Source organism: Astatotilapia calliptera, chromosome 17 (genome assembly GCF_900246225.1).
Source record: "Astatotilapia calliptera chromosome 17, fAstCal1.2, whole genome shotgun sequence".
NCBI classification, from domain to species: domain Eukaryota; kingdom Metazoa; phylum Chordata; class Actinopteri; order Cichliformes; family Cichlidae; genus Astatotilapia; species Astatotilapia calliptera.
The window spans coordinates 31,277,915-31,301,509 of NC_039318.1; the positions used below are offsets into that span (position 1 = coordinate 31,277,915).

The 23,595-nt window shown below is 40.1% G+C and overlaps 1 protein-coding gene across 8 annotated transcripts; it reads right to left on the reverse strand.

Moving 5' to 3' along the window:
- Nucleotides 1–1,350: 1,350 nt before the first annotated feature.
- Nucleotides 1,351–23,594, reverse strand: pphln1 (periphilin 1). Of its 8 annotated transcripts, none has more exons than XM_026146879.1 (12): nt 23,529–23,591; nt 22,492–22,571; nt 21,340–21,404; nt 20,777–20,992; nt 20,191–20,252; nt 17,411–17,527; nt 15,316–15,494; nt 14,638–14,724; nt 13,524–13,559; nt 12,623–12,678; nt 8,274–8,411; nt 1,351–2,130 (listed from the first exon to the last, which is right to left on the reverse strand). In XM_026146879.1, coding segments are annotated over exons 2-12 (1,230 nt in total). In that variant the 5' UTR covers nt 22,493–22,571; nt 23,529–23,591; the 3' UTR covers nt 1,351–1,857. The 8 variants fall into 8 exon arrangements, with proteins under 8 accessions (XP_026002664.1, XP_026002665.1, XP_026002667.1 ...); XM_026146880.1 differs by having other exon boundaries at nt 23,520–23,578; XM_026146882.1 differs by lacking the exon at nt 22,492–22,571 and having other exon boundaries at nt 15,322–15,494; nt 23,529–23,594.
- Between the last annotated feature and the right edge of the window lies 1 nt (nt 23,595).

The following is a 23,595-nucleotide window of genomic DNA, read 5'->3' on the forward strand; positions in this document are numbered from 1 at the left end:
GAGATCTTGCGTGGAGCCCCAGATGGAGGGAGATTATCAGTGGTCTTGTATGTCTTCCATTTTCTGATGATTGCTCCCACAGTTGATTTTTTAACACCAAGCTGCTTGCCTATTGTAGATTCACTCTTCACAGTCTGGTGCAGGTCTACAATACTTTTCCTGGTGTCCTTCGAAAGCTCTTTGGTCTTGGCCATGGCAGAGTTTGGAGTCTGACTGTTTGAGGCTGTGGACAGGTGTCTTTTATACAGATGATGAGTTCAAACAGGTGCCATTCATACAGGTAACGAGTGGGGGACAGAAAAGCTTCTTACAGAAGACGTTACAGGTCTGTGAGAGCCAGAGATTTTCCTTGTTTGAGGTGACCAAATACTTATTTTCCACCCTAATTTACGAATAAATTCTTTACAAATCCTACCATGTGGATTCATGGATTTTTTTTTCACATTCTGTCTCTCACAGTTGAAGTGTACCTCTGGTGCAAATTACTGACCTCTGTCATCATTTTAAGTGAGGGAACTTGCATAATCGGTGGCTGACTAAATACTTTTTTGCCCCACTGTATGTCTATAAATTGTATGGGTGAATTCCATTGTACAAACATATTAATAAGTATCAACTAGCCGACTAATAAGACACTAGAGGTGCAGTTTGTCTTAATAAAACTGACCTTTCAAAGAACATGAGCACTTTAGCTGTCGCCATCCGTTCTCCCATTGACTTACATGGCAACAGAAGTCTTTGCGATTGTGACCACAGCTATAGAAAACATGTTGACTCACAGACTCCAGAGGCCATTGGATGAACAACAGTTTTTAAACATCTTTCATCCCTAAGGTTAAATTCACCATTATGATTTACAAATACTTCAGAGCAGCGATCCCCAACCCCCCGGGCCATGGACTGGTACCGGTCCGTGAGTCGTTTGGTATCGGGCGGCGAGTGTTGAGGTTCAGGTGTGAAATTTATGGTTTTTAGGGTTTTTATTCCTTTTTATTGTTAATATTTATTGTTTTTATTATTACCTCAGTTTCCGTGTGTTATGGATAATTTTTTATTTTGGTGCCGGTACTGGTTTTATTTTGTTGTATTTATCCGCGACACCTTAAAGGCCGGTCCGTAAAAATAAACCGATCCGTGCTGCAAAAAAGGTTGTTTTTTTTTTAAACATGCTTTTTTCATTGAGACATCGGTGAACTGATCCTAAAAATGTCTTGAGATTAGATCTTTCATAGCGCATGGATATTTTTCTGCGGGTATGAAACTTTTGTCAATGGATTATGAAAAAAAATCAAGTTTGTTGGATGAATGTAGAATAGGGCTCAAATGCAAAATAAGACAAGACAAAGAAAGTGAATTTAACTGGTTTTTTTTACAGTACAAATTTATACAAGTATGTCAACCTGTTGTAAATTTAGCAGCACCAAGTCAAATATCTGCTACAAAAGAAAAATTTACATAGCTGAAAATACTACAAAAACCGATCATGCTGGAGAACTGAATCTCTGCTCTCCACAAAATATTCTCATCAAAAAGAAGATTAAATAATAAACCCCTTGTTAACCATTTTCACAATGTGAGACGAGAATAATTTTAAATAAAGAACGTGTTTCTTTTGACAAAACTTAACAGAACGTTTTCTTTATAATTGATAAATTCACACAGAAAACTTGAAGGTAAAAATGGTCCGTTCAAAAATAACACTGGTCATTCCTGCAAAGGATGTCCTCTCTCCACGGCGGCCTGTTTTCTCCATGCTTACCTCCATGGTTTCGGTTTGAGCTGCTGAACAATCCGGACTTCAAACCGTCAAGCCTTCCTCCTCTGTCTCACATTAACGCAGCACGTCCAGCTGATGCGTCAGTAAGATGAGCTGTGATTGACTGCCGTCTTTGAAATTTTATGACCCGACTGGGATGTAGAGGGAGTGGTTGAGTCAAAGGTGGAAGTTTCAGGCTGCCGGATGACGTCGTCTAGCTCACTGATGAATTGTTTGAGGTCCTCTAGGCAACGTTCACGGATCTCCCCGAGGTTTTCACGGAGAGGAACCTGCAGCTGCTTCTCCAAGTTGGGATCTTTAGCCACCAGCATCTTCACCACCATTCCGAACGTCTCGCAGTCCTGACGATACACCTGGTCGAGTGAAAAAAGATGAAATAAAATAAAATAATACTGAGAGACGAACAAGAGGAAAACTTTACCTTCAAAAACCACTGAGCAGACATTTCCACCCTTTTTCAGTTTAGATTTAGCTATGTTAAGTGTTACCAGGCACAGCTTTGAGAGAAAAGCTCTTAATTGAGGGGATGGGGAGTTGTTTCCTTCCTGCTCTACCTGTCGCCTAGGTGTAAATACTCCAGCGTCACTGTGCCTAAGCTGATCACTCTGGTGCTAACACACCTCATACAGCGCCAAAAGATTAACACTCTTCCTCTCAAGTTTAATAGGGGCACTTGATATGGGACAGGGTAGCCGAAAGACGCAGTAAAAACTGCACTTCAGTGGTAGCTCCGAGGCTTGTAACAGGTGTTAGAGGGACAAAGAGGAGGTGCTGGAATCTAGTTTGGGAGCCACCACTTCACACTGAGCCTATAATGTCTCAAAACAATGGAGGGAGCTTGTGCTTCCACACAGAGTGGTTTGATTTGCAAAATACCAAAACAGAGATTTGCTTTTAAGTCATGATCCTTTAAATGAGCTGAGAATGAAGGGGAAAATATCATTCTGCTCAACTGAAGATAATATTTATGGGCCCATTTCACATTTTGTAAGGGAGGGAAAATATTCAGGAACACAAGGGCAGCTTTTATTTCTTATTTTCTTGAGTTTTTGGACGTATATACATTTGAGACGTAAGATGCATTTTAAAAATCACACACAAATACCCTTTCTAAATAAACACTTTGTCTATACTTTTGCCAAAATAACTACAACCTCTGACAAACTCGATGTGGCTCTCTAATCTCTACCACACTATTTCATGACGGTCGAAAGCTTAAACTTCGACAGCTACCTACAGCCTTTGATCTTAAGTGGGCCAATTACACATTTAATCCCTAACATAAGAAAAAGAAGTGCTATCTCAACATCATGACTTGCATGATAAATATTTTACTTATTTACCCCGGTGTAGTATGAATGACCATGGGGGAGGTCTTTATCAGCAGCCAAATCTTTAAAACCTATGAAAATACATTTAAAAAATACATTTAAAAGTCTAATACCTTGGCAATTTTGGCTATCTATGGGCCAGATTGGAGTCTTGCTCAGCTGGTTCTGTCCCCTAGGCCCTATCTTTGACACCCCTGGTTAAAAACACAGGGGGAGAGAGCTGATTCAACAGTTTGTTGGGGTAGGTTGAAATGTAACGACCACATAAACTGACATTAAGTATAACTATAGGAGGGAAGAAAAAAAACAACAACCAAGACAATCTGTTCAAGTGAAATAATTGTTAGGTTCCTATTTCTTTCCATCTCCTTGGTTTATTTGATTTTGTTGTTTTTCCAGACTCAAAATGATATGTTGGTCTATTTTTTGCCAGTATACTCAAATACTTTTTTACATATATATTTGTATGTAACTCTCTTCCATGCCTAACTACAGATACAGCTGCCTAGTATATCAAGCTTCAACTGTACGTGCCAGTCTCATACAAGGAGATGTCCAGTGACAAGGGTTACGAGTGGACATGTGTGTTTATACATATGCCCACACGCCTGTGTGTGTAAAATTAGGCTAGGGAGGAAGGGAGAGTTTCATTCACCAGATACCAACGGTGGCTTCTGTGCTGCGGGGCTTTCTAACTCGCTGGCTTATTTATAGATTTTTCACCAGAACAGAAAGTGTGCTTGGAGAAAAGCTCACAAATAGAGATCGCCTGTCAAACACAGTTATTGTCCTTGTTCTCCAACAGATGGCAACTTTCCAAAGTATGCATTAAACTAGGACACTGTGAGTGCACTATCTATCATTATCAGTAATTTTTAAGAAAGAAAACCGGAGCCAAACCAGTTTGCCTGTTTTTATTTTTGTACTTTTCCACCAAGTTTGATTTCACTATGAGAGTTTTTGCAAACCCTTGCTGACGATGCTTTGAGCACAAATGGGAGGAAAAATGAAACATTTCTATTTTTGCGTAGGAGCCATCCACAGTGAACAGTCAGCAGAAGACAAATAACGGAGGTGTAATACACTGCTCAAATAAAAAAAAAATTAAAGGAGCACTTTTTAATCAGTATAGCATCAAGTCACTTAGACTTCTGGGATATTGATCTGGTCAGTTAAGTAGCAGAGGGGGCTCTTAATCATTGTCAGCTACTTTGGTGTTAATGAAATTAACCAGCAGTGCACTAGAGGGGTAAAAAATGATACAACCACCAAAAGACGAATGGTTTTAAACGTGGAGGGTAAAACCAAGCATGAGGTGAGGGGATACCTGCACTTACAGTGGTTGCAGGTATTACCAACTCCTCCAGGATGACAGGTTTGCTGTGTCTCCCAACACAGACTCAAGAGCAGATATACACAAGACTGTTAATGATAACTTAAAAATGGTAAATGGTCTGTATTTGTATAGCGCTTTACTAGTCCCTAAGGACCCCAAAGCGCTTTACACATTCGGTCATCCACCCATTCACACACTGGTGATGGCAAGCTACATGTAGCCACAGCCACCCTGGGGCGCACTGACAGAGGCATAAATTTGCATTTACTCAATAAATCTTTTCCTATTGAAGGTGTGCTAGCTGAAAGACGTCAGCTTGGTTGCAGCTTGTTTTAACATTTGCTTGAATAGTAAAACACAGCCTACAGGACATGCTTGTTACACCTGATCTAAAATGCGATTTAGTAATGATGTAAACTAGGAAAAAACTAAATTACTTTCACTTAATTTAGATTATCTTAATTTCACATTGACTACGGGAGCAGTGCCAACTCAAACACACAGATTACCTGTAATAACAAACCAATACCTGTAATTAGAAAAGAACAGTGGTTAACTTTGATTTTACTTGGCTCTAAAAACTGTTGTGTTTTCAGGCTGACATAATTACTCATTTTTAATTGGACAGCATTGGGAAATCATATTTCCTACCAACCCCATTCAGATATTTCTAAAGCTTTATACACAAACCTACTGAGGGATTTACAGTACAAACAGCTTATGCAACCTTATCCAGGTCTCTTGTTTACAAAAGCAGCTGATGGGAAATGTTCAATAAATCATTTTACAGGAGATTTGTGGGGAACACTACAAAACAAATTCAAAAACACAGTCTCCTCTGGGCATTTCTATACATTCCTCACGCACAATAAACAATTGAGCAGAAGATGTTACACAACTGATAGCCCAAGCAGACCTGCGACAGCCACCATCCCCAGCACAATGAATGTAGTTACAGAGCAATGGCCTTTTTGGTTTTTCATCATCTGATAACAGAGTGGACCTATCAAACGTTTGAAGGAAGGATCCAATCAGTGAGTGGTCTACACCTTCTGTGAATACAGAGCGAGCTGTTTCTAAACAATGTGCTGACAAAGTTCTTCCTGCAATCCGTCCCGTTATCCAACCAGGAAGGAAAGGAGCACGTCTCGACTTTGGGTGGGGTTGTTTGAGAAAAAGAGCATCTTGCTCGCTGTTCACCCCTGCAGGACAAATCCTTTTTACAAATCTCGCCCCTGAGCGTGCTGGGCTTTAGAAATGAGAGAATCGGAACAAATTTTAAACATTAGAGTTGGCACCTCAGTCCAGCTCTGTCATCTTTGCACGTAAAAAGCCCTCAAGAGGCTGGAAGTGTCTGGCTTTCTGTCAAATACATTTAGATCCCTCAACAAATGAAATAAAACTCCCTTTGTACGGCAATCTGGGCCTACGAGGAACAAAACATAATACCCTTGACTGCCTCTCATGCCTTGTCACTCACTATAACCGGTTAGTCTGTCCTGTGGCCAAAGTCAACTCTGACAACCAGAAAGGGGGTTCAGACTATAAGTCAAGAAGACCAACTTCACTTAGCCACGCAAACAAAGTTTAGATTATGACCTGGATAGCTTCTGAGGGGCTTCTGGATTCTGTGCATTTGTGGCTGTGTGTACAGAAGAGATGGCTAGACCAGATTGGGTGCAGAAAGCCAAACATCTGGCTGACACTTGTCAAATGGCTTAACACGAGTGCCCACACCAACAGGAATACTGCTGCTAATTTAAAGAGCACATGAGAAAGTGACTTTGTTATTTCAGAGCCAAAAAAAGAAAGAAAGAACAGCTTAAGTATGTTTAGCTGTGGGTCAGAGCAAAATGGGGCGTTAAAACTGGTCACCAGACAAGTGCTTATACAGCTTCCAGTGACTGCTCGGTTTGTCTGCCACCTCAGAGAGTAAAAGACCATCATGTGAAAGCAATTCTCTGCGATGCTTTAAAAATACAGCCTTTTCTATTTCAGTCCATGATCCTTCTTTTATGTGAGAAGAAAAAAATCTTGATTCAATTACTCATCTTCTGACCTCAGCTCTGGGATAAACAGTTTAGTCTCTCATGGAAGAGGAGAAGAGCTGCCAAATCGCAAACGACCTACACATACGGACGATCTGAAGATCACAAAAGCCAGAGAAAGGCACAGGGAAAACAAAAAGCTGCAGCTGTCAATAGAAACTGATGGTTATCTAAGAATCGCAAATCCTGAAAGGAAATACTGAAACCTCATATCCCTGTGAAAACGCAATACTTTATCCCCTCTTCGTTTTCATTTCAAACTGTTTATTATACATGTATACCTAGATTTGAATCACCACATTAGAAGATAGCAGAGAATTATGAGTAATACTGATGATGGCAGTAAAGTACCTACAGATTGCTGACACGGGTCTTTGTAATCATTCTAAAATAACTTTCCATAATACCTGGAAACATGAAATAATGCTCACATAGCTCAGACGTTATAAAGTTTGCTGTAAAAAAATGAGAGAAGACACAGACAGGCTATAAAACAGGCGTGAAGCTGCAGCGTCAGCAGTAATGCTGTTACAGCCTATAGGCTCTGTGCTGCAGCTCAATGTGAGGGCGCAGTCTGTGCTCCAGGGCAGAGCTAGCTCAGGTTTAATGGTCTCAGTTAAACCACCAGCAGTGCTCACTGGTGCAGGAATGGCCTTCATTAGGTAACAGAGCAGAGCTGGAACCTCGAGCCTGGGGTGTTTTTAAGCTCTGTTAAGCGGTCGACCTCTCGGTTTATTTTATGCACGGCTCTTTACAGCGAATAAGCCGTTCTTAGCTGCTTCCTTCATTTACGTGTCCCCTGTACCCTGTATATCATTCTAATGTTTCTAAACCCCGGTGTGCAGACCGCTTCATGCGCGAGCATTTGCAAAGATGAGTCAGACGCCGAGGGGGCCATGCTTGAGCCGTGTGCGATATTAAGCAGATATTTTGTATAATGAGCGGTTTATGCAGTCAGTGAGTCAGGATGGAAGATTAAGAGAAGCTACCAGGAAAATGCTGGCAACTACAGACACCGGCCTCCCGTTTTTTAAATAATTAACCGTTTCTCTAAATGTGGCTGCAACAGTGAAGTTTTTTAGGGGGTAGCAGTAGGTACTCAGCATTGTGACTGGAAGACAGCAAAGTTAATTTCCTGCCTGTTACGAACATAATAGGTGGCTGTTTCAGTAGTGCCTATCCAGTAAAGCATGCCACATGTGAGTCAGAGAACCCAAGGCCACCATATGCATGGGAATGTGGTGCCAAGAGTACTGAATGTGGTCTGCATTGCCAAAGTTGACATTTATAGAAAAGTCTGACAAATTCGTAGTTTTTAATGAGAGGGTTTGGGCATACAGTGATTTTTCCTTCCCAAAAAGAACAACTGAGAACAGAACACCTTCAAATTTGTTTAAACATCCTTGGAATACATTGTGATTACCAATTTAAAATCCTGTATAGGATATAAATCCAAATCTGACTTTTATTCTTTGCTAGAAGCACAAGAAAACTGTAAATAGCCTGCACTTATCCACAGGTTTCTACAAAGTACTTTACAATGTGTTTCACATTCACTCATTAACACACACAGTATAACTGCTGGTAGAGCTGCCATGCAAGGTTCTTGCCTGCCATCAAGAGCAAATTACTTGTCTTGACCAAGGAAAATACGCAGGAGTTTTAGAATGAGGCCTGTGATTAGTGGACAACATGCTGTATCACCCCAATCAGAGAACTTGTGGAAAGGTGGGTCAGAAAAACGCAATGATGTGAAAATTTGAAGTATTAGAAAAAAGTACCTTTTCTATCTCCTGGGCTTTGGCTGCGATGGCAAGGGCTCGTCGCTCGTGGAAATTGTCTGTAGATTTTTGGCTCTCTTCCACGACGGGAGCTACCAGTGGCTCTTCTTTTTCTCCTTCTGGAGGGGGGTTTTCCTCCTAAAGGAAAACAACAGGAAGGTGTGAGCTGCAGGGATATTTAAGGAAAACTAAGAAAGCAGCAGAATGGTTATTCCTAACAGAACCACTGCCATGAAACATTTATGCCAAGAAATCATAAAACCATTCAATATTTTAAAAAGCATACTACTACTCTACTACAGCAATCAAACAACATTGAATTGTAAAGGATGTACAGTCAATGCTGTGCTACGACATGACCTACTGACTCTTTAACTTTGAAGGAGACGTGGTTGATGAGGCATACAGTAAAGCTGAAAAGCCAGAGTGGACTCAGTGGAAAAAACAACAACACATACACAGAATTTGCAGTATAGAAATCTATACCTGAGGCACGAAATATAGCTAGAGCCTATATTTTAAAATGTTTGTTACAGATCAAAACTTAGCTTAATATTAATGTTGCTTTTCTACCCAAGCAGTAACCCTGCAGTTTAGTAGAACCAATCTATAACACGGAAAACCATAAAACTCACATTTTAGCTGTGTTAAGACAGAATCTTCAGAGCAAAGAAATCACAGCCAGACAAGCCATGATTAAGCATCTAATGGGCAAATTGGAAGCCAAGGCATCCATAAATACTACCGAGAAAGCCACAAGAGAGATCTAAGGGAAGAAATGAGGCCGACTTGGATGGGTGGTCAATTTCTTTTGCTCATTTCCTGATACTATTAAAGTTTGAAGGCCAAGGAGCAGAACTGCCCAACCATGACTAAAGTCCACTCATACATTAAGGAAACAGGCCACGGCAACTAAGTCATACCTCATCCATAGACGACTAGAAAGAAATTACAGGAGATGGTACATCACAAAGCCGAGTGCGGTCTAAAATAATAATAATAAAAAAAGCACAGTGCAAAGCATCATCCAATTATTCCTCCTTCCAATACTCTCCCTGAAGCTATGCTTGGGAGAAGTCCCGTGTATATGCTTGGACTTGTATGAAAGATCGCATCTACTGCACCTCAGCAGAAAAATATCCCTTGTCTGAGTCTCTTTATTTCAACTCGCAAAGCATAGCCTAACTTGGAAATCGTGCTCTGCTCTCAAGATAAGGCTCAAAATAGATCTTCTGTTAACTGTAATAAATCAAAACATTATTGTTTCAGCAGAATGGGTAAACTCTGACAAAGAAGTGGAACTGAATTTTGTTCTTGGCTGTAAAATGGAGAAACAGCACTGGACTTAATATTGTTCTATGTAATAGTTTGGACATCATCACGCTGATGTAACAGCTTAGTTCTTCAAAATGCTTACAGTTTGAGCAAGCATCACAAAGTTCCTCAGGATCTCGCTCTTTGCAGTCTATTCAGCACGTGACTTTTTTAAAAAAACTTAGCAAACTTTAGAGGCCAAAATTCAAGAGCTATGACATTTCTGATCACTGCAGCATGCTCATCTGCTGGCTCATACTCTGATCATCCAGTCATCCTAAGTCTCTCATAGCTATATTCAGTTGTTTGTTAGGTTAAAGTAGTGGAGTGGCCAACCCAATGACACTGCCATTCCTGAATGCATGCTGCTAGAATTCCTAAAAATATCATAGTGACTGAATGCCACTCTACAACAGTGCTTTGAGCATTTGTATTACTTTTTCCTGCTTCCTTCAGCAGATCTGTGCCCTTTACTGGTAAACCATTACACTCTATCTAGCAGGAATTTGTTGTGTTGAGATGAAACCTGCCGATGACCTCCCTGCCCACCCTGCCTTGAAGCCAGAGCCGGTGGTGGTCTTTAGGTCCCGTCTTTGGTGTCTCCTGTCTGGGATGGCTCCAGAAAGCCTATGTGTTTGTTGAATCCCCACAGCAGGCAGTGACCAGGACCATTAGTGCAAAGCTTTACTGGGGGCACAGCACAGGCCTTTCATCTTGGCCAAGGTTATGGGTTTGTGCCCCGAGAACACACAACAATGCACCACAGGCTAGATCAAACACAGCAGCAGAAGCACCAGTGTGCATGTATGTGTGTGTGGAGGGGTGGGGCGCTGAGTAACTTTCATCACAGCAGTTGATTTGGTGGTGGTAGGTGGTTCTGACAAAAATGATCATTAGAAGGAGAAGAAAGAACTTTGTTTATATGCTGCATCTTGTAATTTCTCGTGTATAAACCCGAGGGTGACTGTCTGGTTATTTGTTACTCAGCTCACGTGACGACATTGCCTCCACTGGGAATTTGTACGAAAAATCGAGCCCTCCTTGCCTGTAATGGTTGGCTTTGCCATCTGAATCAAGTGTGTCCAGCACTTGAAATGGCACTTAAATGTCAAGGTGAATTTATGTCTAAATTCTTCACATGTACAAGCCATAAACGCTTGTCAGCAATAAAGTTTAAGTTTGTCATTTTCAAAGCAGTGAACTTGATAAAAATAATTTTTTTTCAGAGTGAGCAATCACTAAATATTTATCACAGAAAGTAAATGCATCATTTGTGTACATTGTGCACGGCCCCTTTTTGATGTGTGAAGGCAGGAAAGCAACAATGTAGAGTCACAGCAGGATGAGATCCGCTGCAATACAGACTCTTAACATTCTGAAACATAACAAAACATAAAAGAAATCATCTTTCTTCCAAACAGCTGAACTCTGTGCGCCCTTTTGTAAAAACTACTTACATGTTTCTTAAGCTGCACATAAAAGGTAGATGAACCCAGAGCTGCTGAGGGGTTAACAGATCACTTCAGATACACTATTGTTGGTGTGAGGAGAGGAACAAAACGGTGAGCAATTTAGTCCACCATACTTGGGGAAAAATAAGTGGACGAATATGAGCTGGATAACTGAAGGTTAACGGTATTAACATTTGCCAAGCTCTTTATTTTGACTTTTTTAGTCCTAATAACTTTTTAAAGCTGTGTTTGTGTGTGTAGAAAACGGGAACATTAGGCTAATAACATACATTAGTCAACTGAATGGTTGTAGCGTGTCTAGACAGTAAAACTGTGGAACTTTTAACTGTGCTGACTGAATAATAAATAGGGCAGTGATAAAAGCTTCGTGCACTGCACAGGTCCTTGATCGTTTAATTATTTCCTGTTTCATGTTAGGGAAAAGATTATTGTTGTTAAAAGGTTTTCAGAGCAGAGCTTGCTGAGGTGTCAAATATCTGATATGGATATATATCACTTAACCCAATTACTTTATTTTGTGTATATTTAAGGGCCATGACTAAAACTGTGATATTTTAAAAAAGAAATGTTTCTATTTTACAAAAAAACAACAACAACTTGATTATGGGATCATTTTGACATCCAGATAAACAGTTGCTGGCATACATGCATACAGAGACTCCATTTAGAAGAGGTAATGTCATTACATTGGTACAAAGTATTTTTAACCCTCACACAATCAGCTATAATAGCAAAACCTTTTTAAGTTGCCAGAGCATGCAAACACACACAAGGTGTTGACCTGAATCTTGATAAATACCGATTCCCTGTGAGCCCGATGCCCCATATTAATTTGTCACAATCACGAGACCCATTCCCTGCGTCATCAAAAGGAAACTGAGGGCCTGCCAAACGCAGTTAGACGTGCTCTTTAAAAGTAAAAGTAAACTATTGTTCGTTATAAACGTGTAAATACATCCCAGAGTTACACAGGCACTTCTTATGACTCTGTGGTTACGATCTTGTGATAAAGTTGTGACCCGGGCTACTGATTTCTCCTCTACACTTCTGGGTGGTCACAGCCACATGTACTGCGCCTAATCACAACTGATTGTATTTACACTCCTCTGCATAGTTGGAGATGGATGACATCAGCAAAACACAACATTATCAGCAAAACAATCAAGAAATATCCACATTTGACACAAAAAGTTGTTTTTTTTTGTTGATACCTGAGCCCTTTCCCCCGTATCATTACAAATTCTTGTAACTGAAGTCCGCTTACAACAAAGTTAAACAAAGTGGAGGCCCGATGGCTTTTATGCCCTGCATGAGGACCACTTTAAAACCCATTAACATACTTTGATGGGACTCAACACTTATTAGGAGGATGGAATTTAAGGACTTCCAGATGTATCCTGCTGTACAGTGACATAGGCAGACACCATGGTATGCAAACAAAATAAAGCACAGAACATCTGAGACTCCACTGCTGTACTTACAATATTTTTAAAAAAACAACACAATTTAGAAAAACCCTTTAATGTTTTTGATCCTTCATGAAAACCTCAAGAAAAACAGTACCTTGACAGATGTTGCACTCTGTGGGGATCCCTCTCTTGACAGGCCAGGAATTTTGTCTATAGAAATTGAAAAGTAACAAAAAAAAACAGTAAGACTGAAGTTAGAGTAAAAAAAGATATTTGGAATAACAAAATAAGAAATGAGAAAAAGGTGAAACGACGAGGGAAGCAGAAATTCAACTGAAAGAAGACAAGCAAGTCGGTCTGGAAAGTAAGTATGGGGGTGCTTATGGATATCGCAGCCTTGTAAATGTGTTGGAAGTCTGGTTCCAGGATCCAGTGAGGTACCTATACTAGAAAGCCTGGAACAATCAAGAAACACAATGGTGCTTTGAATCTCATTGGCTGAATGCACGGCTCCTCTCCAGTCACTGGAGGAGGAGTTTCTTCCTCTACTGACTTTCCTTCTATAAGAAAAACACTACGCTGTCCAAAGCCTTGTAATCAACTCTACTAACAAACTTCAAGCACCTAGAAATGAAACAAAAAACACTCCGGAGTGGCAGCTTTGGCTTCAGGAATATCCATCAGACATCCTATACCCTCTCCCCTCTACTTGCGCACACGACCTGGTGGCATCTTTATGAGGCCTGACAAAGTGGCAGACAGAACGGAGAGCAAAGCTGGCTGCTGGAGACATTAGAAACCCTCTCTGTCTCTCTCAGGTTACGCAGACTGTGAATAGATTAGGTTTGACAACTGTAACTTTTCAATATATCTGAAACAAATCCTCTGCATGTCATCTCATCTTACTTTTTAATTCATTACCACTGAACAAACAAAGGAATGCATGGCTATACATTTTGAAATATAATCCAGGAGAAGTGGCTAATTTGTCTATTAACTCATCAAACAAGACGTAGTCTATCCAGTCTTAGACAGCTATACTGAACTGTACTTACCGAACATCCTGCTCTGAGAATAAGTCTCTTCATACCCTGTTGGAAGACCAAACCGTAAGGTCACCGGCCAAGTACATCACAATTGGTGGGGTTTTCTTATCTAAAAGCAACCTATGGAGCATACGACTACTCTAATGCTTCCCTAAAAATATTTACTCTTAAAACCCGTTCAAATCATGCATTCAGATGGCAACATTTTGCCATGTTAGCCATGAAAACTGCTAAGCACTCACTTCGTGAGTGAAAAAGCGCCAATCAAATGGAAATTTAAAAGAAAAATGACCGGCGTTGAAAATGGCAGTGGACCTCAAAAGAAACAAAACCAACCTCCCCCCAAAAGAAAAACAAACACTGGTGGAAACAGGGGAATTTGAGGGATTAGAGACAAGAATGAATAAAGAACATGCACCGCACACGGAGATACTTTAGCACTTGTGCATTTTACAGTACAGTTATTTAATAATTTTTGGTGGTCTTACAGGAAATCTATTATGTGGACTTGGTTTTCCATAACATTCCAAGTGAGAGGGTGGGACTGAAAAAACAAAGAGCAATCCATGATGCTCTTACATTATTCAGCCACTTTCTAGATAAGCTGTAAAATTCACTGTTCCCACACAGTCATCTTATCAAATGTATTTCCAGACAAGATGTATTTGTAGTCATTAAAGTGTAATATAACACTAAATAATATATCTGTGATGAAAATGTGTTCAATCGGAACACCTCTGACATTTTAAATCATTTTTAACATTACTTTATAAAAGTGCAGGAACCATGAAAAGTGCTAATGTACCTCGGGTAGTGGAAATGGCATTTACCACAATACAGCAGTCTGTACTAAACTCTAATTCAGAAACTACTTTCATGATATAACTTACAAAAGACCTGGGTGAAAACAAATGTCTGTGTCAAAAAGTTTCCTTTGTAAAATACTTTTTCTTTTGAGAGGCGGGTCGACTCTCAAGTCACTGAAATTTAAAAAGCCTGAAGTCTTCTGTTCCTGCATCCTTCTCAAGACAGAACACAAAATGACAAGGATGCAAGAAAGGAACAACAACCCAGCTTACTATCACCCAAGTCTAAGCTTATTTACATAGCTCAATGTACAGACCCAAAGTGTCATGTCCACTCTGTTGAGGAAAGAGTGCCCCCCAGAGGTGCTCAGAAACACCCGTGTGACCCTCTGGACCATCCACACCTGAAAAGCCGGTCAGCCAGGTTAACAGCCATGGACAGACAGTGAATAACAGTAAAATAAGAAATGAAGGATGGAAGAAAAAAATATATAATCCATTTCAGAACAATGCACATTTTAGGAGCTGAACTTAAAACATGACCTTGAATCAGGGCCTACAGGCATACACAGATGACCTTATTTACTTTTGTGCTCTGGATAGTTAGTATAAAATTTAGCTTTCCAAATGAACGATGTTTACTCAGAGGCTGTGTCTCCTCTTCCTGAGTTAAGGCAACAAATGGCTTATGAGTAGAACTTGTCAGTGGAAGCAGTGACTACACTTTCCACTCCATTTTAGCAGTGCTGTTACATAATTTGTTCCATCAGCTGGATTGTTAAGACCAGAACTAATTACCTTTATACTTTAGTATTTATTAATGCTGTGCCACTTTATTGAATTTATATTGTATTAATCTGTGTTACCGACTTATTAAGTTAATTCCACATGTTATGGTGATTTGCTTTGGAGTTTTAAACTCTTATCAATATTGTGATGCCAGTAAAAGCACTGCATACTGCATCAGGGGGCGGGAATCTAAGATTTCTACATACTCTTGCCTTGCTGTGAGGGGAAAGGAAGGCTCTTGGCTCTGTCCGGTGAGTATCCTCTGCTGCTGACGCTGGAGCCAGAGCGGCTGTGCGGGGAGCGGGCCACCTCTCGCCGCACGGGAGAACGATCTCTGAGGGGAGGAAACGGGGCTGCCTTTCTCCTGTAGTGGTCTCTGTCCTCCCTGGGGAAAACAGGGGAAATGTGAGCCCTGCCAAAATCTGAAAGGTCCAAACATTGATAGCTTTTTCTTTTTCTTTTTTGTGAATTATCTGAGGTTAAAGTTATTCCTGATTGCAATCTAATAGCAGCAATTTACATCGGCCCAATGACGGGTCCACCTCTCTCACTCATTTATGTACCAACACAGAACAATGCTGCCACCTAGCACTGTAAGGTCATTCTGTTGTGTGCAACAAATTCCTGTTTTATGTTTTATTTATGCTACCCATATCCGTTTGCAGAGTTATTTGTGGAGAGGCTTTTTAAAACCATAATTTCCCCAAAAGACCGCAAAAACTGCCCTTTTGACTTGAACACTATTGTTCCCTTTAATATTTTAAAACGTGCATCCCAAACATTTTCATTCAAAGATCACAGTAGCTGTTGTTGCTAATCAAACACTCCCTCTCTGGCTGTAACTTCACCTATCTGCAACGAAACAGCTGCACAGTCAGACGATGGTGGCACCTCAGGCAGGATGTAACCACCCATTAAGGTTAGTAATGTTTGACGCTTCAAAGTGAGTTTTATAATAATAATAATAATAATAATAATAATGGATACTTTATTGATCCCCATGGGGAAATTACTTGTTTTTCTCTGCATTTGACCCATTCACTCAGTGAAGCAGTGGGCAGCCCACTAAGCAGGCGCCCGGGGAGCAGTGTGTAGGGACGGTACCTTGCTCAGGGGTACCTCAGGGTAGCCGTTAAGTGGATTCAAACCGCCGACCTTCCGATCATGGGGCGACCACTTTACCTACTGAGCTATCCCTGCCCCATGGGGGCACCATGAGCATCTTGCTGTTCTGAAACCAGATATAATGAGACGGGGGTGGACCTGACCCAGAAAGTGAGGGACAGTGCACCTTGCTTTAACTTCCTTTTTTTTTATCCTAATGAGGACCATCATTTACAGTATGAGCATTAATTAAGACAATAGAGTCAACAGGAAAGTGGCTGAGGTCACAAAGCAAGAAAAACAAGGGCTGTGCGTGTGTTATATTTAGTGCTTAACAAATTAATTAAACAATCACTCAATATAAGGTTTATGCCACAGCTGCCCTAAAATGTGGTAAGTAACAAAATCATTTTTACGTTCTATAATAGATAATCAAACGCTATGTGCAAGCTCTTTAATCAAAATTATATTTTTAATGCTAAAATATAATTGTTGTTATGTATTCATTTTCTAACTTACATAGTAAACCCACATTATTTTTTTTTACTTTTTAAAAAAACAAGATGCCTAGTTAGTTACTTGCATTCCTGAACATTAAAGTTTAAGTGTTTAAATGTTATGCCTGGTTTCCTAAAGAAGTCCAGTGTGTTAAAACTTGGGTATAAACAAGTGTGAATTTAGTTTAATACCCCAAATGATGTAGGAATTTTCAGTTTTAAACAAGTTGACTGATATCTAAAATACAACTGTGCTTTTTTTGTTTTTATGACAGGTGCTTTAACCTCCTAGGACCTGGCGTCCACATATGTGGACATCGCATTTTTGGGTTGTCTAGACCAAAATACCCGTGGCAAACGCTGATTAGTTTTGCTCTACAGGGCCTGATATATACTTACGAGGACATTATACTGCCACAGTTCTATCAAAATTTAAAACGAATGTCCTCATATGCGGACCTCATTTTCCTCAGACACAAAAATCAGGTAAAAATAAAAATAAAAAAATCTGGTAATTATTTGTTTTTACATTCATCAGGTCCCAATTAGCCCAAATAGCAAAGAGAAATTAAAAATGCATGAAAGAGTTCGGGTCTTACGAGGTTAAAAATGTAGGTGCTATATATAATAAATTAAGACATTTCTTTATTGGCTTGACATGGTCTGCCATACAAAGTCATTAACAGGAATTCACTCTTACCCTCTGTCCAGGTTTAGTATGGCCTGTACTAGTGTGTCTTCCCCACTCTCTGGGAGCGCTCTGGGTGCTGGATAGATGCCTTGGCCTCTAACGCTATGAGGAGGTGGTGCACGGGCACTGAGGGGATTAACAAAAAATAAAAGAGACGCACACACAAGTTAGTGTTTGCAGATAAGCACACAGTGTAGTACATTGTGTTTATTTAGATTTCTTTGGGGAAATTTTGTAGAGTCTACAACACAACCTATGTAAGTGGCCGACGGTGTTGCTGGCATCTATGCTTGTGTGCTGAACATTATGTGATAGTGTGTTGTCTCTGTGTTTTATATGTGGTGTCAACCATGAAAAAAAAACAAATAAAATGGTAGGACTTTTTCCCCTCCTGGTTCTTCAGTCTTTGTTGTGGTCAGTTTTATTTTTCAGTGGAGCAAACATGTTTGTCCCTCAAGATTTTCCACTTCTTTGAACATTCCTCATCTCCATCCTGCAATCTCTCTTCAGAAATGTACTGACATTTGTGAGTACTTAATTGACACTATAATTGCTATTACCTATAATGAGGTGATGATTGTTACTCTCTCTGATATATTCAATTAAAAAAGCTGCAGCAAAACAGTAGCTGGAGATGTATAGGAGAAATCAATGGTATTGAGCAGATCAACCCCAATGTGTACATTTCTAGGGAGGTGCATGTCAGGCTACGGTTCAGAAGGGTGTATGACACAGTTACGGCGTAGCCACAAAGTGAATTTCTCACTGAAGCACAAATCTTCAAAAAGGAATTCACATCTGCTAAGTGACCACATGAGACAGAGCTCTTTCAACAGCCACAAATCCAAGCCTTACTTCAAACAGGTTGACTGGACACATGCTTTCTGGCTAAAGATAAAGGGCAGCATTTTTCTTAGTATCAGTTGTGTAACGAACTATTAAGGAGATATATTGTGTATCTAAAACATGACAGGAAACAGAATTAACATCCAAATGGTCTAAGGCTACACTAGAAGGAGTATTAAGGGTGGCTTTAGTCCAGGAGATAGAGCAGGTTGGAAGCCTGGTGGTTTGGTCTCTGTCTGCCCCAGTCTGCATGCCAAATATCCTTGGGCAAGATACTAACCCCAAGTTGCTCACTGATGCACTGATCCGAGTATGAATGTGTGTGAATGTTAGATAGAACACAGTTTACCTCAGACAAAAATGCTTGCATGACTGGGTATGAATGGATGAATGAGACATGTTATATAAAGCGCTTTGCGTGCTCATCCTGTGCAATACAGGATATTTGCTTTGCAATAACAAAACCCTAAAATGGGAAAAAACATGTTTTGTGCTTTTGTCAAGAATTTTAGACAACTTAAACAACCATGCATCCGACGCAGCTATGAAAACAAAATCACTCTCAATCTTCCCCTCTTCTCTCTCTGCCTGCCTAGATTGGTCTATCCAGTGAGTACACTTTATACCCAAGTACTGTTCATAAATTTTGCTACTGTACAAACAGCGCATTTTCAAAATGCACCCATGTGTGACGACATAATACCTACAGGTCTCTTACCACATCTCAGTGTCAGGGAGGATTAAACTAATTAAAGCTAATCCTTCAACTTTTCACAAAGTGAACAAATTGTAACATAGACATGCAAGTTACCTCCGCTCTTTGTTGTTAAAGTCATAACACTGCAGACTCATCAGTTAGGTAACATGAACTGCATATATATTTTTTATTTTGGCAATAGCAAAGGAGCACAGATATAACTGGCAAACCTTATTGTCGTTTTTAATAATGAAACATGCACAATGCAAATGCAACATTGAGGGTTTTACTAAACTTTAGCGCACTAATTGTACCCCGATATTAAAATATTCTTAATAATGTTCAAATAGGCTACCTAGTACTATTTAATGTGCTATTATCACACATCAGCATTACACACAGGTAAAATTAATTTTGACTCATATTTGTTAATGTTATTTACAGCTAATTTGTGCTGCCTTTGTCTATTAACAGACAAAAATCATACTGAATTGAACCAGTATTTTGAGAGAATATTGTAAACTTGTCACCTAAATGTCTGCAAACCTAGTGTTTAGCCTAAATATAGACACTGTTTAGCCAACATTGCTAGACCAACAGTTGTGTAAACTAAGAGTCTGGAGAGCTCAGCAGAGACCACAAGAAAAGTAAATGAAGTAAGACAGGCCAATATGGGTCAGAAACAGACCACGACTCGTGATTGCTGGTATGTACACAAACATTACAAACACACCCCCCCTAAATCCCCCCCAAGTCCAACCAGAGAAACTAAACACAAATGACTTCCTTATAACATCAAGTGAATAGAACAAGACTGTCCCCTGCTGTCCAAAATGAAAACATTTTAATAAGCAACAGTCTAAATCCACCATCTGGCCGGGGCCTTTCTGTGTGGAATTTGCATGTTCTCCCTGTGTTTGTGTGTGGGAGGAAGCCGGGTACTCTGGCTTCCTTCCACAGTCCAAGAACACATTAGTGGGGCTACGTTAACTGGTGTCTCTAAATTGCCCATAGCTGTGAATGTGAGTGCGAATGGTTGTCTGTCTCTCTCTGTGTTAGCACTGTGTCAGATTGGCGACCTGTCCAGGGTGTATCCTGTCTCTCGCCCTATGTTAACTGAGATATTCTCCAGCCCCACTGCGACCCTGATAAGATTAAGCAGAAGAAGATGGATGGAATACTGTATGCATACAGAATGTGGCTGATAAGGCTAATATTAAAACAAATCCTAAGACAAACAGTTTACCCAAACTCCAAAGGCCGCGCTGTGTGGGAGTCATCCCTGGGTACTCTGTAAGGATAGTCCTCCTACACGACAAAGAAAATGTGAAGAAAAAAAATCATTCTTATTCGCCACTTCTATATTATTTGTTATCTCTTAAGACAGAAAAAACTCAGTATCTGGTTAAAAATAGTGTAAAATGACAAAAAGCATTGTATTTAATTTTGCATACATAACCCACTGATAAGTGACAAATGACAAACTAGCTGAAATGACGGATAGATACATTTACAATTTTAGAACTCAAATGTAAACACAAACTCTAAAGAGTAATATAGGGGGGAAAAGCAGAAAAATTAAAGAGCACAATCCCTATAAAGGGAATTTAAAAGTCTAAGAAGAAGAGTTCAATAGATGCCTATAGTACATATACGTTTCAAATTATCTTAAATTATATTGTTAACTACTTTGTCCTTGGATTGGCTCCTTAAACTTACAATATTATGGGAAATATCTAAACTGTAGAGACTTTGAAAAAGGTTGCTTGCTTTTGACTGAAAATATGTAGTTCACCTATTTGATTACAATATACCAAAAAAAACCCTCTTACCCTCCTTGAAGGTGGAATGGCTCTGCGTTCAGCAGGGAAATGAGGGCCATCTCCATGGTAACCCCTCTGATCTTCATGGTAACCCCGGGGTCCGCCTCCATTTGGGTAAAAGCGGGGACCTCCTTCATAATCATAGCCACCACGGCTGTAGTCATCTTCTGGCCTCCCAAAGGGGCCTCGTCGCTCAACCCCTCCAGCCGCCCGTGGGTATGGACCCTATATATACACACACACACACACACACACACACACACACACACACACACACACACACACACACACACACATACCTTTTTAAAAAATTATATATGGTTTTTTTTTTATTCTTGCTCAGATTTTGTGAAAGAAAAGTCTGAGCCAGAGCTTATGGCAACTCGAAAATAAATCTTTAAAAAGATTCCTGGTGTTATTTTATTATTCACTCTCCATCCACAAAAAAATAAAAATAAAAATAATTAAAATTAAAAATCAGCAATTGTCAAGGGATAAATAAAGAAAAGTAATAAGGCATAATTTGCATGTGGGAATTATTAAATGGGATGCAGTGATAAAGAGGAGCTCACCGGCCTGTCTGTTAAAAAGCGCTCATCATACACCTCCCGTATACTCCTTTCTCGCCTGTAAGTCACTGAAACGGGCAAAGAGTGAAACATACTGTTATCACTAGCACTGTCTCTGTTCAAGTGTGGTCGGACTAGCTTCTTCGAGCTGCAATATTAATATAGTATTAAATAGAACTTTTTCTCAGAAGCCATCTGACATGAAATTGAGGGCCAACACAGATGACATTGTTCTATTTAGATGCCTTGAATCTTGTGGTTTCCTAATGTTTCATCGGAAACTGTCTGAAGTGAAGCACCTTTTTAGCCTCACACATGTGCAGGCTTCAACACAAAAGCAGCTTTTGCAAAAAGAACTTGTCTAATACATAAAAGTTTTGAATATTGGTAGAGGTTCTACATATGCACAGATTGCACAGGAGCTGCTGATCCAGTTCTACACTGCGGTCATTGAGTCTGTCCTGTGCTCCTCCATCACAGTCTGGTATGGTGCAGCCACTAAACAGGACAGGACTGTACGGGCATAAGAAAGGGTCATTGGCGCCCCCCTGCCCTCCATCCAGGATCTGTACCTCTCAAGAACCAGGAAACGTGCAGGGAAAATCATCACAGACCCCTCACACCCTGGAGACAGACTTTTTGATCTGCTGCCCTCGGGCAGACGGTACAGAAGCCTCCAGACCAGGACCACCCGACATAGGAACAGTTTCTTTCCCCTCGCCATCTCCCTTCTAAACAGTTGACCTGTCACACTGCTCCCACTGCCAGACTGCAACTGCACCTTATGTACATTCTGTAGTATTCATTCCACTTCATTTCTGTATTCTATGTATATAAGTTTAGATTGGTTATTTATAGTTGGTTTACACAGCTTTGTGTATGTACTTGTATGCATGTGTAATGTATATATAGACACGTGTGTGTGTGTGTGTGTGTGTGTGTGTGTGTGTGTGTGTTTATGTGTGCGTGTGATTTACATTGCAGTGCTTGAGAGCCTCCATCTACCAGAACCAAATTCCTTGTATGTGTCTGCACATATACTTGGCCAATAAACACAATTCTGATATGATTCTGATATGATCTCCCTAAACTAGTATCACATCAGTGTTCTCTAGTATGTTAGTGTTTAGTGTCTATTGTTTGTTAATAACTTACTTTTTTGTTTGTTTTATTTATTAAAAAAAATTTTTTTTTTGCTTTTTGGGCTTCTCGAAACGCAAGATCTTCAAAACAATCTGTAAAGAAAGTTCATATAAAGTGTTAAGACTTCAGAGCAGACATCAGCAGAAAACATCAAAGACAAGACAGGGCACGGTGTGAAATGCAAGTGAGGAGGCTGAGATTACTTTGTGCAGGTTGTATGACCTAACGTGGAGGTGAAAAAGAGAGTGCATGCAGGTTGGAGTGGGTGGAGTTGAATGTCAGGGGTGATTTGGATAGAAGAACAGCAGCAAGAGTGAAAAGAGATGGTCGTGTGAACTGATGTCATGTGTGGTTTGGAGATGGGGGCATTGACAAAAAGACAAGAGACTGAGCTGAAGGTGACAGAGTTGAAAGTGTTAGGATCTTCATTGGGAGTAACCAGGATGGACAGGATAAGAAATGAGTACATCAGAGGGATAGCTCTCAAAGTTAGAGGCAAGGCAGAGATTTTTGGACATGTACAGAGGAAGGATAGTGGATATATTGGACAAAGGATGTGGAAAATGGAGCTGCTAGGTGGGAGTAAAAGAAGAAGACCACAGAGAAGATTCATGAATGTAGTTGAGGAGGACGTGGAGGAAGAATGCTAATGATAAAGTAAGATGAAGGCAGATGATTCACTGTGGAGACCCCCAAAGGGAGCAGCCAAAAGAAGAAGACTGACCTAACGTGACATGTTAAAGTACATTTGATCCACAGTAACTTAGTCAATATAGCCATCAGCTTGATGGCAACTAAACACTATCATTAATAAATCATCACTACTCTTTGTGGTAAATTTACAACTGATTGCGATGTAAACCAGGCTGCTATCACGGCTAACTAGCTAGCTTCAATGCATGCACCAAACACCAGCACGCTTGTGTAGTAAGTTAATATATCGTTAAGGCCACCAACAAAATCCTTTGATATGTACGTCAGATTGCGGCTTCATCTACATAAACTATAGAGGTAAATAATTTAACTGAAAAATAACAAACCGAGCTTACTTTCCTCTGTCGCCCAGTTAGCTTAGCTTCTCCCGGTAGTTACGGTCGTTATTTACGTTGTTCACGT